Source organism: Rhea pennata, chromosome 3 (genome assembly GCF_028389875.1).
Source record: "Rhea pennata isolate bPtePen1 chromosome 3, bPtePen1.pri, whole genome shotgun sequence".
In the NCBI taxonomy this organism is placed as follows: Eukaryota; Metazoa; Chordata; class Aves; order Rheiformes; family Rheidae; genus Rhea; species Rhea pennata.
This window is the reverse complement of record NC_084665.1, coordinates 126,933,074-126,949,375: the sequence shown is the minus strand read 5'-3', so window position 1 is coordinate 126,949,375 and position 16,302 is coordinate 126,933,074. Positions and strand designations below refer to the sequence as shown.

General features: G+C 41.1%; 1 protein-coding gene across 2 annotated transcripts in view; it reads right to left on the bottom strand.

Moving 5' to 3' along the window:
* Nucleotides 1–2,258: 2,258 nt before the first annotated feature.
* PINX1 (PIN2 (TERF1) interacting telomerase inhibitor 1) overlaps nt 2,259–16,302 on the bottom strand; it is a 65,924-nt gene continuing 51,880 nt past the window's right edge. For both annotated transcript variants that reach the window (XM_062573285.1, XM_062573286.1), the window contains one exon: nt 2,259–4,260. In XM_062573285.1, coding sequence (XP_062429269.1) covers nt 3,655–4,260 — 606 coding nt within the window. In that variant the 3' untranslated portion in view covers nt 2,259–3,654. The remainder of the gene's footprint in view (nt 4,261–16,302) is intronic.

Genomic DNA, 16,302 nt, shown 5'->3' with positions numbered 1-16,302 from the left:
TGTTTAAACAAGAGAAAATTGGTTAATTACATTGGTGCATGCAGTTAATTTTCCTTGCTGTGAGTTTATTATTTGAAAGCAGCCAGCATCAGAACGGTCTTCTTGCTTAAAGGGAAACTGCGTTTCTCGAAAACCACACTGCACTGGATGGATCCCCAAGGACACTTCCTAAATTTCACAAAGCAGCCGCATTTGAGGTAGCATCTAATGGACTAAAATTCCCACCGAAGTAAAGCTACGAGGCTCTGAGCACAGATCTTAATGGGTTGTCCTGAAACTTGACAGCACCACCTACCTATGCTTTGAAATAACCCATGACCAGCATAAAGCAGGAAAGCTAGCGTTGGAAAGAAATTCAAGGAACGGCATTTCGTGATTCGGGGTCTTGCCCAGCGCCCACCACTGCAATCTCCTGTCCCTCGCACCAAGGAAGGCTCTGAAGAGTAAGACACCGTTAAATCAAAATAAGCATATAAAAGCCTAAAAGGCTCATGGAGAATTTGGTCCAGTGCTGGCAGCAGACTACTTTTACATGGTCTCTGCTTTCCAGGGCACAGCTTCGTGCTTGTAAGTAATTGCAAGCACAAAATCTTAGTATATACATTGCCGCTGACACAACTGCAAGTGCAAATCACGCTTGGCACATAGCAGCTTTTGCACCCGCAGCTAATTTCAAGGCTCAGAGCAACGAATGACCCTCTGCCCGTGACGAATGGAAGCAGCTCACCAGCGACCACCGTCCGCGTAAGGCCCCGAATGTGTAAAAGCAAATTCCCTTCTACGTCACTGATGACTTGGGATCACTAAAACGCGTTAGCGTCTGTGCGCTGCGAGCGCATCGCTTGCAATTTGGAAGCGAAGCCGGATCGGTGACTATCGTTTTGCTGCGGGTCTGGGTAATTTCACTTGGAGGTACATTAACTTTGTGCTTCGATGTATGGGTACGATGTGCAAATATGCAACAAAAGACCCTGCTGTTTAAAAGTCCTGTTTTCACCGAAATAAAAGCAAAACATTTCTTCTCGCTTACGCTCTTCTCATTTCGCCATCTGGGTAATGACGTAATTCACTTCACTACGTAGTATCTGCTAAGAAGTTCTTAGCAAGTAATGCAAAATTTCTTGATTACTACCCCACAAAGTGCATTTTTCCCCAAATTTTAGTCTGTTATGCTTTTTTCCCCCCTCACAACCCATACTCTGTATATGTTATTTCTCTTTGAGCTAGATATTACCAGCACATTAAAATAAACAAAATCACACGTTTCCTGGGCTAAAATGAAGTTCACACTTCTTCCTGCACAAGTAGAGAATCTTCTATTTGTAGCTGAAATTTAAATCTGAACCAGACTCAAATCTTAGGTGTACGGTGCTTGACTGCAGTAACTCCATAAATTTAAAGATTTATTCCTGTTTTTATACTTTCTACAACTAAAACTGGAACCTGGCCAAACACTTTCCATAAGAATTAGCACTTAGAAACTCTAAGAAGATTAATACAGCGAACAAACAAACAAGCCCAGTTTCGTTTGGAGAGGAAAGCCTTTTCCTTTACTAGCACCGTTTTAATTTGAAATCCCACAAAAATTGTAAAGCTTAGCTGTCTAGGAGTTAAAACAATATTGGAAACAGTGAGCTTTTGGCTCTTACTGACGAGCAAAAATCTTAATTTGTGGTGACCAAGAAACTACAGGGGTTGCTTTGAAGGAGACCCACAGTACTTTGGATGCTTCCATGAAACATGACAGATTATTCTGCTGCCTTCTTCCACCCAGAAGATGTTTTTCACCTCAAGCGTGGAGTTTATCCAGCACTCTAGAGCAGCCTCACAGTGTTAAGTGATATATTGTTTAAGGAAGCCAGGGAACAAGCCCAGCCATAGCACCATCATGATGGCTAATATTTGTATAGCACCGAAAAGCAAACGCTACAAGGGTTTAAAAACACAGACAGGCCAGTGTGCAATACACAGAAAGGGATCTTGAGCTCTCTTACAAATAGTGTAAAACCACAGTAATTTTGCTGCAATAAAGGCACATGCCCCGAGGGCAAGAAAGCTGTATTTCACATGAAGATGTCTTTAAAAAATGAAAAGTCCAGCTGAGCTGCAGCTAAAACACTTGAAGCGTGGGGACTGTGTGCTGTCCACTATGTTTCTCTCGGTGGCCAGTAAAGACAGCTTAAAGAAATTTGTTCAGTGCTACATCTGCATCTTGATGGTGTTTTCCAAGCCGTGTTAAGGAACGGAGGTAACACAACTAAAAAACGTACTCATTTTATTCAGAGAAACAGGACAATGGGATGTTTTAGATTTACAGCTATGAAACACAGCCAGGCCTGAAGTCAGCAATGAACAGTTAATGGATTCAAATCCTGGTCAGCTGCCCGGGATTACACCGTGATAACCAGCTGGGTTTCAGGGTTGCGCTTTCAAGTTTCCGTGGCCGAGGTGAGATCAGAACCAGACTCAAGGATGGCGACTGCTTCTTCCCATTGCATGACTTCACTCGTCTCTTCTGGCAACTCGTAGCTGGATGAGACGAAAATGCTGAAATGAATCCTGATTCTTTAAACCCTTAAATAAAACTGCTTATGTGAGTGCTGAGTTCCAGTATTACTTATTTCCAGGTCTGCCATTAGAAACAGGCTCTAATTCAGTTATAAGTTTAAATTGCAAGATTTCAGTGCTTTTAAAATCTATTTGGCCTCCCAATTTCACAGAACAGCTTGCTCCACCAAGGTTATGTTTTGAAGGCCGGATCCATCAGCGAAGGTATCATGAATGTTGCCGGGGAACCAGAGATTTAGATATGGCTAATAAAGGCACAGCTCCTAAAGCTCTGTTGCAAAGTTACAACAGCTTGACAATAGTTAACTACTGGCTAGGGAAAAAAGGGAGTTATTTTGTTTCATTCTTTAATACTGACACTCAGGCATAATCTTTTAATTAGACTAAGTATTTGGAGAAGAAACAGTGTTTATTTTATATATAAAAGGAAATCAATGAAAAAAATTACATACAACTTTGCAAAACCTCTGTTTCCACAAGCAGAGCTGGGCTATCACAAGTGGAAACAACAGTGGCTTTAAGAATAAAGGCAGCATGACTTTTTTTTCTCTCCCTGGATTGAAAAAAATGCAGTCAGTGCGATGCCGTGGACAGCAATTTACTGGCTCTCACAATTATAACCTACCAAGGCCTTCTACACAGCAGTTAAAACTAGGCCTGATCTTGCTTACTGTCATGTTACATGAACAGGGTCACACCAGAGTGAATCCGGGCTGAAGGCAGCACAGGGTCTGCTGCGTTAAAACATAGCTCTTGCAAAGTCAGTAAGGGTGAACAGTTGGCCATGCTCGAAGAGACAAAGCTTAACTGTTTTTACTAAGTTTGCTCTGCAGACATGAAAAAATCTTGGCCCTGTGCATGGAGACCTTTTTAACATGGCTTTGACGTTCACACTGGCCTCTCACCGTCTTCTCACCCCCTTGAAAGAGCTATATTTAAACACAATCTGTGGTTTCAGCTCGGCACCGAGCAGCACGCTCAAGACTGAGTTACAACCTGACGTCTGGCTGGTGTGTTTACATCGCCTTCTCGTCCAACATGATAAAGTCCAAATCATCTCAAAGTCACAGCCTGACTGTTAAATGGTTAAATCTGCTTGCAGTGTTTTTTCTTCTTTCTCTGTGTTTCTGCAGTACACTCATCTGTCTCCTCTTTTTGTCTTTTGTGTTTCTTCTTATGGCGCTTCTTTTGCTTTGCCTGATCAGAGTCTTTTATGCTGCACTCTTCCTCATCAGGTATTTCCACATAAACCTCTCCACTGCCTGTATTTTCATAACAACTAATGCTTTCCCCTTCATGTTGCTCTTTTTGTTTTCTTTTCTTTTTTCTACGGTGACATTCCTCATACGGAGCATCCAGTTCCTCTCCGTTCAAGCTACCTAGCTGATGTTGTTTCACTTCTGGTTTCTCGTTGTGTTCTGAATTCTCTGCCTCTTCCCTCTTCTGCTTCTTCTTTTTCTTTTTGGCTTTGGTTTTCAGCTCTTCTGAAGGCTCTAAGGCTTCATCTGCTAGACAAGAATTGTCTAACTTTGTTTCAGTTTCATTTTGGGATGCCTTCAATTTTGCCATGCGCTTGGCAAAATATTCCTGTACAGTGAGAACACTCTTCACTGTGTTGGCACTTTCTGCAGGCTCAGATAGCCAGGGGTCTCTCTGCTTCTCTTCCTGAGACTCAGAATTGGCAACATCCTCCTGCAGGGAAACAGAACAAAGAGAAGCAGGTGTGAGAGTCACAAATAATGCCTTAAACATAAGGTTATTTCTTTGCATGCTCACAAGAAAAATATTTAAAGAGCTATTTTGAAAATTAACAGAAGTATAGACTTCAGCAGAATTTGAGAGGCAGCCCTTAATGCAAAAGACAGTGTAGTTTTAGGAAGAAGAAGAGGTGGCAGTATGGAAGGCAAAGAGACAATATAGTACAGTACTTTAGGACAGGGAAGGGGACTTGATTCTCTGGTGCTCTGAATTTCTTACTGTTCACGTACACTTGTGCAAGTCATGCAGATTATATATAATACTATAAAACTCAGTGTATTATATCTACTTTGCAAGGGCACATGTCTCTACAAGATATAAAACAACCTGGAAAATAATATAATAAGATCTACTAGCCTGTGGCATAAAGGAAATCCCATGCTTAAAATACTTCCACAGCAAAGTGCAAGAACTTAAGATATACAGAACAATCCAGCACTGATGCATCTCCTCCGTCTTATCTGATCTTTAGAAATATTTGTTTCATAGCTGGTTCACTGTCATTGTGTCCTAGATGTTGTTATTTAAATATGCGCCATTTGATCACAGAACAGCTTCAAATGTTATCGGATGGCAACAACATCATAGGTTAGATCTTACAAGGTTTCTGCGTACACAAAATAAATAGCTGCTGAACTGTAGCTGCAGGTGAAGATCTATAAAAAGAATCTAGTATCTACAGAGTAAATATAAAACAAAAAGCAAACTATAGCCATTCAGCTGAATAATGCAAGTATGGCATGAAGAGAGTTGACTCTGAGAAAGCAAAAACTGCAACGAGATGAAAATACATAACTTGTTAAATTGTCTGTGACTTGCAAAACAAACAAGTCAAAAAGGCAGCTGAAATTCAGACTTGTTTACATGGATATTGAAGCACTCAAAAAAAAAAAAAAAAGAAAAAGAAAAAGAAAAAAAAGCTCCTTGTGGCATATCCCTTTGCTTTGGCAAAAGTCAAAAATAGGCTCTCTGGACCTCTCCCAAATTTTACATTGCTTTCTTTCAAGTCATGTATGAATCGCAGGTAACTGGGCACACCCTGCCAGTGGGGAAAGATGAGCAGGTAGGAATTGTGCCCAATCCTTAGCGGTGTTTTTGCCTACAGGACACAGGTCTTGAACAGAAGGTAATCCACAGCTATTCCTGCCAGTTGTGGGGAGCGTAATGGAGATACTACACTTCTCCCATTCATAAATGCGTATACAGATAAAAGCATCCACTATACCCGTGCATCTTGTACGTGAACTGAACTCACTATAAAACACAACCAAACCAGAGCAGTCATATTTTACACCCACATTCACTGGCGTAAACTATTACGCAGGGTGAAGGCCAGCAGCAAACTGGCAGATATAAAACCACTTATCTCAACACTTTATAGTTATTGCATGATGGTGTAGATAAGTGATCTGGCTCTCTTTAGGGCATCATTAAACTTGCTAGCTGAAGTGGGTTTTATTGGAGTTTGCAAGTAAAGTTTTGCAGCTCTGACTCCTTACAGATCAGTAACCTTTACTCACATGAGCAGGAATGAAAAAGTCTGTGTCATTAGTGATGCATTAAGAGTGGCGATTTCCTCATACATCTGCTTTCAAGAGAGCTATTCCAGTGGAACGAAAGTAATGCTACACTTGAGATTCTAGTAATGTTTGTGCGGGCACTTACAAAAATTAGGTACTTTTCTTCTACGACTACCTTGCAGGGTATCTTGAGGTAAGTTTATGCAGTAACTGAAACTATTTGACTTCCATCAAAGAAGTCTGCAAAGAAATGATGAACACGTGGAAAAAATATATATATCTATGCACACACACACATATATAGTCTACACTTGAAAGGGGAGCTGTAGCAGAAGTTTGACAAGACAGAATCCACAGAATAAATGGTCTGAGCTATGTTTACAGTCACTGTCTTTCAAATAAGATACATGTCCCAACCCAAGCCTAAGCAAGCAGCGTTACTGCAGATCAAAAATAGATGCCCTGCTAAAGCAAACTTAAACAGGTTGCTTGCTTTTCCATTTTCTTCTATCCAGAGGAGGATTTTGACACCTTATATTGCAAAATGACAAACAGTCTCCCAGGTTTCTTGCCACAGATGCCAGCCAGAACTGTCTCGCTCCCCACCCCAAGATGTAAAATGTACTTGCGACCAGAAGGCCAATTACCCTCTGGCCAACCAGGAAAGGATTTTCTCATTCCCTTGGTGATTTCCAGTTCTGACAACTTAATTACTGTAATTGAAGGCAAATATTACTTGAACTCTACACATTTCTCTTATAAAATACACTAGGCATAGAAAAACGTTCCTTTGGTTAAGCTGAGGAGTTCAGAAGGTATGTATGATCCCAGAAAACAAGAACCCCACTCAGAAACTCCTGTATTGATAAGAATTTTAATAACCATGGGCCACTGAACACAGAACTAGCAGGGCATGGAGACAAGCAAGGAGGTGCCAACCCTGGAAAACCTCTCAGTTTAGGAAAAACTTATGCAAAACCATAAATCATCTGGAAGGGCTGTTAAATACCAGAAGTGTTCCCCCTCCCGTGATGTACCTGTCCAAGTAGCCATGGGAACACTGTTGAGCTCTAAACATAGTTTTTCTCTGACCTCTCGACAGGAGAGACACAGTGCTATGCAATTCCTTCATTATCTGCCCCAACACATACGTACACACACATAGAGGACTCAACAAAGAAAAATAAGGTAAACATATTAAATGGGTACTATGTTTTTGCAGTCTCTGAAAAGCAATTAGTTTTACAGGATAATAGAAAGAAACACTCTTGAAGAGTGTTCCTTCCCCAAAGAACGGATGATTCCTTCCCCAAAGGACTGATGATCACAAAAAAGGAAAAGAGCAATCGTGTTGTAACTGGTTGGAGGCCTGAAGACAGGACTTCGGAGGAGATTTCTTTTCCCAAACTGTGAGGTTCCACAATTGCCAAGGAAATCAGGTGGAGAGGATGAAGTTTAAAGGAGTTGTGAATAGTAGCCTCTAGGGAATTGGCAGAATGGACCCATGCAATAAAAGAGGATGGCTTGAAACATGGTGTGAAATGCAGAGTGATTGAGAGGAAACAACAGGAAAATTCAAGGAGAGGCTGGGAAGTGCAAGGGAAAAGGTGAAGGTCAGTTGTAGCCAGGAGTCACCTGTAAATATCATCTGTTTATGTAATTGGTTCAATGTATGGAAAATAATCTGAAGGACATAAACACTGCAAGTACCTTGCAGCTTTTTTCTGCATGCTTTCTTCACTTAAAAAAAAAAAAAAACAATGCCGATTTAATCATTAAGTTAGTACAATAAACCTATAGAGTGAAATCCTGGTTCCCTTGATTCCTGCAGGATCAGGATTGCATCTATAAGACATCATATTCCCAGTACATCACAGTATCACACAGAATCACAGAATGGTTGAGGTCAGAAGGGACCTCTAGGGATCATCTAGGTGACCCTGGTCAAGCAGGGTCACCTAGAGCACCTTGCACAGGATTGCCTCCAGGTGGGTTTTGAATATCTCCAGAGGAGGAGACCCCACAACCTCTCTGAGCAACGGGTGCTCTGTCACTCTCACAAGAAAGAAGTTTCTCCTCATGTTCAGATGGAACTTCCTGTGTTTCAGTTTGTGCCTGTTGCCTCTTGTCCTGTTGCTGGGCACCACTGAAAAGCATCTGGCCTCATCCTTGACGCTATCCTTTAAGATATTTGTATACATTGATAAAATCCCCTCTGTCTTTTCTTCTCCAGGCTAAACAGGCCCAGCTCTTGCAGACTTTTCTCACAAGAGAGATGCTCCAGTCCTTGAATCATCTTTGTAGCCCTACGCTGGACTCTCTCCAGTAGCTCCATATCTCTCTTGTACTGACTGGGGAGCCCAGCACTGGACACAGTATTCCAAATGTGGCCTCACCAGGGAGAGCTGAGTAGAGGGGGAGGATCACCTCCCTTGACCTACAGGCAGTGCTCTTCCTAATGCACCCCAGGATACCATCGGCCTTCTTGGCCACAAGGGCACATTACTGGCTCACAGTCAACTTGTTGCCCATGAAGACCCCCAAGCCCTCCACAGAGCGGCTTTCCAGCAGGTCAGCTCTCAGCTTGTACTGGTGCATGGGGTTATTCTTCCTTAGGTGCAGGACCCTGCACTTGCCTTTGTTGAACCTCAGGAGGTTCCTCTCCACTCAACTCTCCAGCCTGTCCGGGTCTCTCTGAATGGCAGCACAGCCTTCTGCGGTATCAACTACTCCTCCCAGCTTGGTATCATCAGCTGGTATCATCAACCTGCTGAGGAGGTACTCTGTCCCTTCATCCAAGTCACTGATAAGTAAGTTGAGGAAGACTGGACCTAGTACTGACTCCTGGGGGACACTACTGGCTACAGGCCTCCAACGGCACTCTGTGCTGCTGATCACAACCCTCTGAGCTCTGCCTTTCAGCCACTTCTCAATCCACCTCACTGTCCACTTCCCTAACCCACACTTTCTGATCTTATCTAGGAGGACGTTATAGGAGACAGTGTCAAAAGCCTTGCTGAAGCTAAGGTAGACAACATCCACTGCTCTCTCTTCATCTGCCCTAGTTATTTACTGTAGGAAAAAATAAGGTATAATGGCCAATTACATATAAAAATGATTCACATCCTAGGTGAAAACAGTTTTGGTTAACAGTAGGAGTGAGAAGTCGAACATGTCTCATGACAGTTAGACATGTCATAAAATCAAATGAATTTGAAACCCAAATGTCTTTTAGAGATTTAAGAGCTTAGGTTGTAGAACTAAGGTCCCAAAAGAAAAACTGCATCTCTTGTGCTACTCTGGGAATAAAAGCAAGATATGACAAAGACTCACAAAGAATGTTAGTGCAGAAGCAACAGAAGGAGTCTGGATAAATTCAGTGAAGTTTCCCTCCTCTTGGGACAGCAAGTGTTTCTTATTTTAGCACTTACAGCTTAAAATAGAAGAATCAAAAGATCTACAATATAGTCTAAGACCCATCACATATGAAACTACTACTGCTTAAGTAATTTCACATTGTTCTTTCCTCATTTGCAAACAAGGGTGTACTATGTTACAAACAATTTTGTTAGCACAAATTCACAAAAAAAGGCACAAAAAAAGTGCAGAAGAGGTGAGCATAAAAGCAGAAGAAAGATAAACTACAATTTTAATAAACTCACTTAAATTAGAGACAATAAGGTTGATGAAGCAAGTACTGGCTATACCTCCAGCATTGCTGTCTGTCAGAAGGCAATCACATGATCATCCATGGCTTTAAAATGCAACCCCTCTTTCTTTAGTCTTGCTAAATCATGGTGATTAGTTACTTTCTTGTTGAGAAACCATAACAATAAGATTAATATAATCTAGTTCTATTCCTGCTGCTCCAGATGTTCACTGCAGGGCCACACCAGTATGACCCTAATGCAGTGCACACAACTTAACAGGCAAGAACTGAGGGCATCCCTGTATCTTTCCAACACAGCTCTAGCTCTAATGGAGAGAAATACAGAAGATTATTAATAAAGAGTCACTCTGGAGTTTACAGACATTAAGGATGACAGAGCCTTGCTTTAAGGAGTTGACAACTTAAAGTTAAGTATGAGCATAAACATTTGGACTGAGATCAAACAGACAAGAGTGAGCAAGAAACGTAGGGTAATGCGTTTAAGCAGGATTAAAATAAATACATACATAAATAGGGCCCCATACCATGGGTTCGAAGTCAATTCTAGCATAAGAACTGATACCCAGGAGGCCCTACCAATTTCAATTCAGTTGATTAACGATTGGTATACTGCAGACAGCATCTTATGAAGAGCTAATGATAACAGCTTTCCAGTACAGAAAAGGCTGTTCCAGAGAGAAAGGCGACAATTTTCCCGGCGCTTATGATGAAGAGGACAGGAAACAGCACATGTAAATCACTAACATGAAACTTTGCTAGCAGGAGAAATCTTCTAACCGTGTATATGGTGAAGCCTGCGCCATTGGGAGTCTTTAAAAACAACTCAGACAAACACCTATCAGGCAATTGTAAGGTAGAGTTAATCCATGCCTGGACTGGGAAATGGAGTATCTGGATGCCAGAAGCATTTTCCAGCCCTATAATGCTTTAAAAACCTAATATAGGGACACCTTGTGAGAGAGCTACAAGTTCCTGGTAACAAAAGATGGTTTAAATGAAAAAGATGAAAAGCAGCAACAGTAATGAAGAAATGCTGATCGTTCAGGTTCCTTCCCGTCGTTTCCTTCCTTCACGGACCCTGGCATTTTAATCACCCTGATAGCTCAGGTAGCCACAGTAATTTTTAATTGTGCTATTACTTACACTGAGTGCCAATATAGCACAGATTCCACTTACAGGAAATGGGATGAAAACCCTGAATGTTGAATACTTGGCTGGGCTGCATGACATGATAGCATTTTTTTAACAAGTTCTAGTTACTTTACAGAAGCACTTTTCTGTCTGACTCCATTAAAATAAATACCCTGAATACCTCAAAAATCACCTGCTATCTTGCAGTTGAATACTAACTACTGCAGTCTACACGAGCTATCAAGTCAGCTCTGTCCCTTATCCAGTAAGCAGACACAGAGAGAGGTTAGGAAATAATTCACAGAAAAGGAGAAGGAAAAAAAAAACCCTTAAAAAAATCCAACTCTTCTTCAGAGAAATATGAGGATTCATTTTTGCTACATCTTCTTCCATCCGCAACTACAAAGAAAGAGCAGTCAGGCTACGCCTGTTACGATCAAAAGAGTAAGGAATTTTATTGTAGTAAATCCCTGCTTACAATAATTTTCGGCTTATTCATAAAATCATTGATTGGAAGCGACCTCTGGAGGTCTCTAGTTCAATCTCCTGCCTGGAGCAGGACTACTGCCAACACGAGATCAGGTCGGCTGCTGCTTTTCCTAGCTGAATCAAGAAAACCACTAAGGATGGAGGTTCCACAATGTTTTCGGGTACCTGTTTCAGTGCAGCACTGTATCTTAGAGAGGAGGTTTTATTACTACATACCAGCACTCATTTCATTCTACTGTATAAATCTATACCTGCTTTGTTTTCAAGTACATTTACATTATATCTGCTGACTCCATTTTTTATTTGAGTTTTAAATTCACTGGTGATGTGTTTCTATTAGAACTACATTGAGTATCTCAGACTGTCCTGTAATTCTATTTTATATTTTTGCCAAAAGCTCATCCCATATCTCAGCAAGTGGCCAGTTTCAGCATTTTCATTTATTTTTATAATTCACATATTATGACTGCTAAAATAAAAAGTCGCCATCTCACTTGCTGGATGCAATCTCTAGGTATCCAAAATGCCATTTGCTTGTCACATAAACAATACATTTTTACTGCTGTACCACGTATTGGATTCCAGCCTGTTTCCATCAGTGAAACAGGAGCCACCCAATACCTTGTAATACACAGCTGAGTTTTGCCTAAAAACAACAGTATAACAAGAAGCAACAGGGTTGCAAAAGTGCAACAGATTAAATTCTGGCCAGAGTCTTGATTATGATGACAGTCACGGGGATTCTTTCCAGCTGTCATTATCAGATCCTGGTCAGTCCTCCAGCTCTAACAGCTACAACACCTATATTTCTAATGCAAACTCGGGAACCCTGACATTGTGCTGCACAGAGAATACAGAAACTTCCTCCTACTGCTCTTAACACTTTTTAGGGGGGAAAAAAAAGCATTAATTTCTCTTAAATGTGAGCAAACTACTGCAGTGAGATCCCTTCATGAGCAGAAGGTAGACTGTGAAAGGCTAAAGGAGAATACACACAATGAGATAACAGTCGAGAGGAGACTGAAGGCACACAGGGAAAGAGTTAAAAAAAAAAAAAGTCAGAACACTGCAGAAAAAGGTCCTTTACATAGCTTGAAAGAGAGGCACTTAGATATACTTGTGACATCTCATTTCATTCTAGCTACAGTGCTGAGGTCAGCAAAACCTCTCTTCCTTTGCATTTCCCCACAAATTACATCTGTGTGTGAGACTGAATATAAACAAAACTAACGGAAGAGATTTCCCTTAGGATCTCTCTATTGGCACGATGCAGAGATCCAAACATAGTGACTTCATCTTCCCAGAAGCATCTAAACCATTCCTAACTGCTCTGTTCTCACCTTGAATAACAGAGGAAGCATGGTCCGGCAATGGGAGCGCAGGGCCGGGAAGGTCACGTTCCCTGCTCTGAAATGGCACCGGTGGGAAACCCTGGAGAAGGAGTCATTCCCTGCAGCTATGGCACAGGCTATCAAAGAGCAAAACATGCCTTATCAACGATATTAAACTCACAGCAGAGATACGAGTTCCTAAAGTGCTTTGGGATCCCTGAAGGAAAGAGGTATGAGATGTGGAAGGCACCTAGCAAGTACCGAAAGAACTTAAGTTTTTCCGTATGTGAATGTGTTCTGGAGGTAAGACACTTAAGAACAAATAGGCACATCACACTTTTTAGGGGGGCAAGATTATAATCAAATCATTGCGGACTGATCTTTTCAGCCTGTACCTGTACTCTGAATGTCAAAGTCTTTGAGTGTTATGAGGACAGTTATGCCAGTACTGTAGGTATTATTCATGTGGCACTAACACTGTAAAATACACGCAGCACTAATCAAATCCTTCTTCATGCAGTTGTTTTATTACTGTCACATCATTCCCTGAGCACTTTTCATTAGCTCTTTGTAAATGTATGTGGTTGGGAGAGCTGCTGTTCCCTTCTAAAAGCAGGATTCAGAAAATCAAAACTTGATGATTGAAATACAGATTCCTTCATGTACCCTACAGACACAGAAGCAGCTGAATGGACGAGATGGGAAATAAAAAGCGGGTTTGGTCAGCCCAGCTGTGAATACAAGCAAAGGTACTGGCAAGGTGTATGAAGACTTAAGATGTCAGGATAAGCCACTCAGAGAAAAGAAGCCATAAAACCCTTGGAAATGCCCAGAAAAGAGGTCTGGTAGCAATTCGAAGAGGAAGCACAATCAGCATCATAGCTTGCATTCTGGAAGAGGAAACCACGTATATTCTGAAATCTGAAAATAGTATCTAATATGTAAGACTCCACTTCTATCTCTTTGCTAGTAATAAATGTGGAAAAGAATGTCTATGTATAAAGAATGCTTCAAGGGGCGTTTGAAACGGTGAGTTTAAATGGCCAAACCTTCACTCTTTTCCCCTTCCTCTTATAAAATCCTTCTGAAAAGGAATACGTACACTTGAAACTCTTCCGCTTATTTGCTCTGAGAGGGTAATATGCTAGAGAACTGATCCACATAATCAAAATCAAGCCAGACCTCTGTGCACGGGTACAGACATTTCCTGTTTTCCAGTCCAAGCAGTAGTAGAAGAGCTGCTGAGAAATAACCTTCTTGTGTCACCTTTTAGTCACTTATTTGTTAAGTGTGCCTTCATCATGACTTGGTTCCTTTTCTTTAAGCAGGTGTGAAAAAGTATTCATAGTACAGGAAAATGAATCAGAACGTAATAATTTAGAGCGACACAGAGCATAAATACCAGCAAAGTCCTCCTGCCTGAAAACGTGCAGTCTAAAAGACAGATGTAGAAAAGCAAAGCAAACTGCAAGAACCAGAGAAGAGAGCTGACATCTGAAAAACAACTGCACTGATGTGCACCCACATTTTTTATTCTCTCTTGTCTTTAAGGGCCTTAAGAAAGATCACTCATGTAGCGTTCCTATGGTTCATATTTGCATGGTACAGCCCTGAGTTCCACCTCCACAATAACCATGCAAAACACAATCTTTCTGCTGCCTTCTTTCATAATTTTCCCCAGGTTTTCTCATCGCTCTCTTTAGTTTCGGTGCTTCCTTGTACGACTGTTTAAACAAGTCAGCTCCTCAGATCAATTCAAAGTATCACCCATCCTCTCCTGCCACAAACCAACCCAACTCTTCAATCGTATGCTTCATAATCCTATTCGGTTTTCAAATATACACGAGTGTTTAACTAACCACACTGCCCGTGTCCTACCTTACCCTTTCACTATCTGGTATGTGTAACATCCTGCCCTTGTTCTGTCCATCATCTGATTGTAAGCTCCCCAGGGAAGCAATTAGCCCACATGTGAGCACTGTATAACATAATTAACAAATAATAACCACTGAGAAATGTAGGCCAAAAAAGCCAAGTTATCAGAGCAACATTTCTGCAGAGACTTGTATTGTTCTGTACTCACTTGCTGCTTTAGCTTCCAAGTTCCTGGAGGCACATATTATACTCCACGCAGCATAAAAGCAAAAGTGAGCACAGCATTTTACAGAAGGCATAAAATGTTCTGACTTTATTTGCATTTACAGGCTTTGCTATTTTTCCACCTTCATTAACATTACTAGTAGTGCACATTTACACAGCACACTGCAGAATTGGAGGTGAAATGCTTATAATTTGGATCTAAATTAACTTTGGCAACTAAAGTATCAAAAGAAGAAAAGAGGGGATAAATGTAACCATGAGCAAGATGCAACACAAACTCTGATGTGACATCATTTATTATGGAAAAACTGCTTGAGGAGGCAAAGACAGAACCTCTATTCTTAGTTATCCATTCCCGCATCCTACTGCATGGGAATGTTTGCAATTGTTGCTGTCCTAACAGGAGAAGCCTAAGAATGTTGTCTTATTTCAAGAAGAAACTGAAAATATTTCCCAGTTCTGAGGCTTCCTACTATGGGACTGGTATTTCAGCTTCTTGTGCTCTTGCTAGAAAGTGTAAAGACCTCCATCCCTACAATACTGTCTCTGCCCATATAGTACTGAAAAGTAAGTTTGCCCAAAGGTGCCAAAGCAAGTAGACAGAGGTTTCTTACAAGCTTGAATTATGACTTCCCCTTCCATGCAGGCCTGGTGTGAGAAGGAAGTAAAAAGAAGGATGAAAAAAGGGAAGAAAGGGAGAAAGAATGTTTTGAGTGATCACTGAGAAGAAGAAAGATGGTGTTCAGGATATACGGAAGGAGAAAGAGTGTTCAGGAGAAAGGAGGGAGAAAGGATGCGAACGCATCTCTGAGTTTCTCATTCCTGAGTTTGCCAGCAATGGAAACCATACTCCAAAATACCGATTTTCAATTCAGCAATATCAGATCTTGTCTTGAAAAAACAAATTAAGATGGTAATTAAGAATAACAAGTCAGATTATTTCAGAGGCAAAGCAGGTGGAAGCCTCGTCAGGGAGCAGCTGAAGCTACTTCACAGGTATCTATGGAGACTACAAGTCCCAGCATGACCTATGCAGCCTTGTACTTGGAGCAAGACAGAGCATGTCTGCTGTGACCTGTAACAAAGATGATGGCTTTTCATGGCCAGTTTGTGAAATCTGCAGTCTTTGACAGAACTTTGGCCTCTATCAACCTATAGAAAAGCTAACCTGTTTTAATTTATTTAAGCGAGCCATTTGAGGAGAGAATAGCTTAGATTAGCCTGTACAGTATCTATATTACTGAGGCCTGCCTCAATGCCAAAGCAAATCTTAACTATCCAAGTGAAGAAGCCAAGTGTTGTGCTTAGAAATTGATAGCCATCCCTATGATGTTGAGATATTTTTTTAAACTCCCTATTATTCAATCAAACCAGGTAGCCAAATATTTCAGTTATCAGAAGATGGTGGCCAAAATTATAGAGTGGAAAAGATGTCCTGAGGGTATCTCCAATTTAACACACTTCTTTTTATTAATGCTACTAAATTTGACATATTCTCTGTTCTCAGTCATATCCATTGCCACGAACATCTAATTTCTCATCTGCAGGCTTGTCTTTCACTCTGTTCAGCAGGCTGCTGTCCCTTCTCAGTTCACCTTGAACTCATTGTCCAGCTTAGGAAAAGATATCCACACCCTTGTACCGTTAATTTTTAACATACCCTGGCAATCATGGTCTTATCTCGGATTTTCTACTACCAAAAAGCTCATAGGCCATCCTATTCTGAATTCCCAAA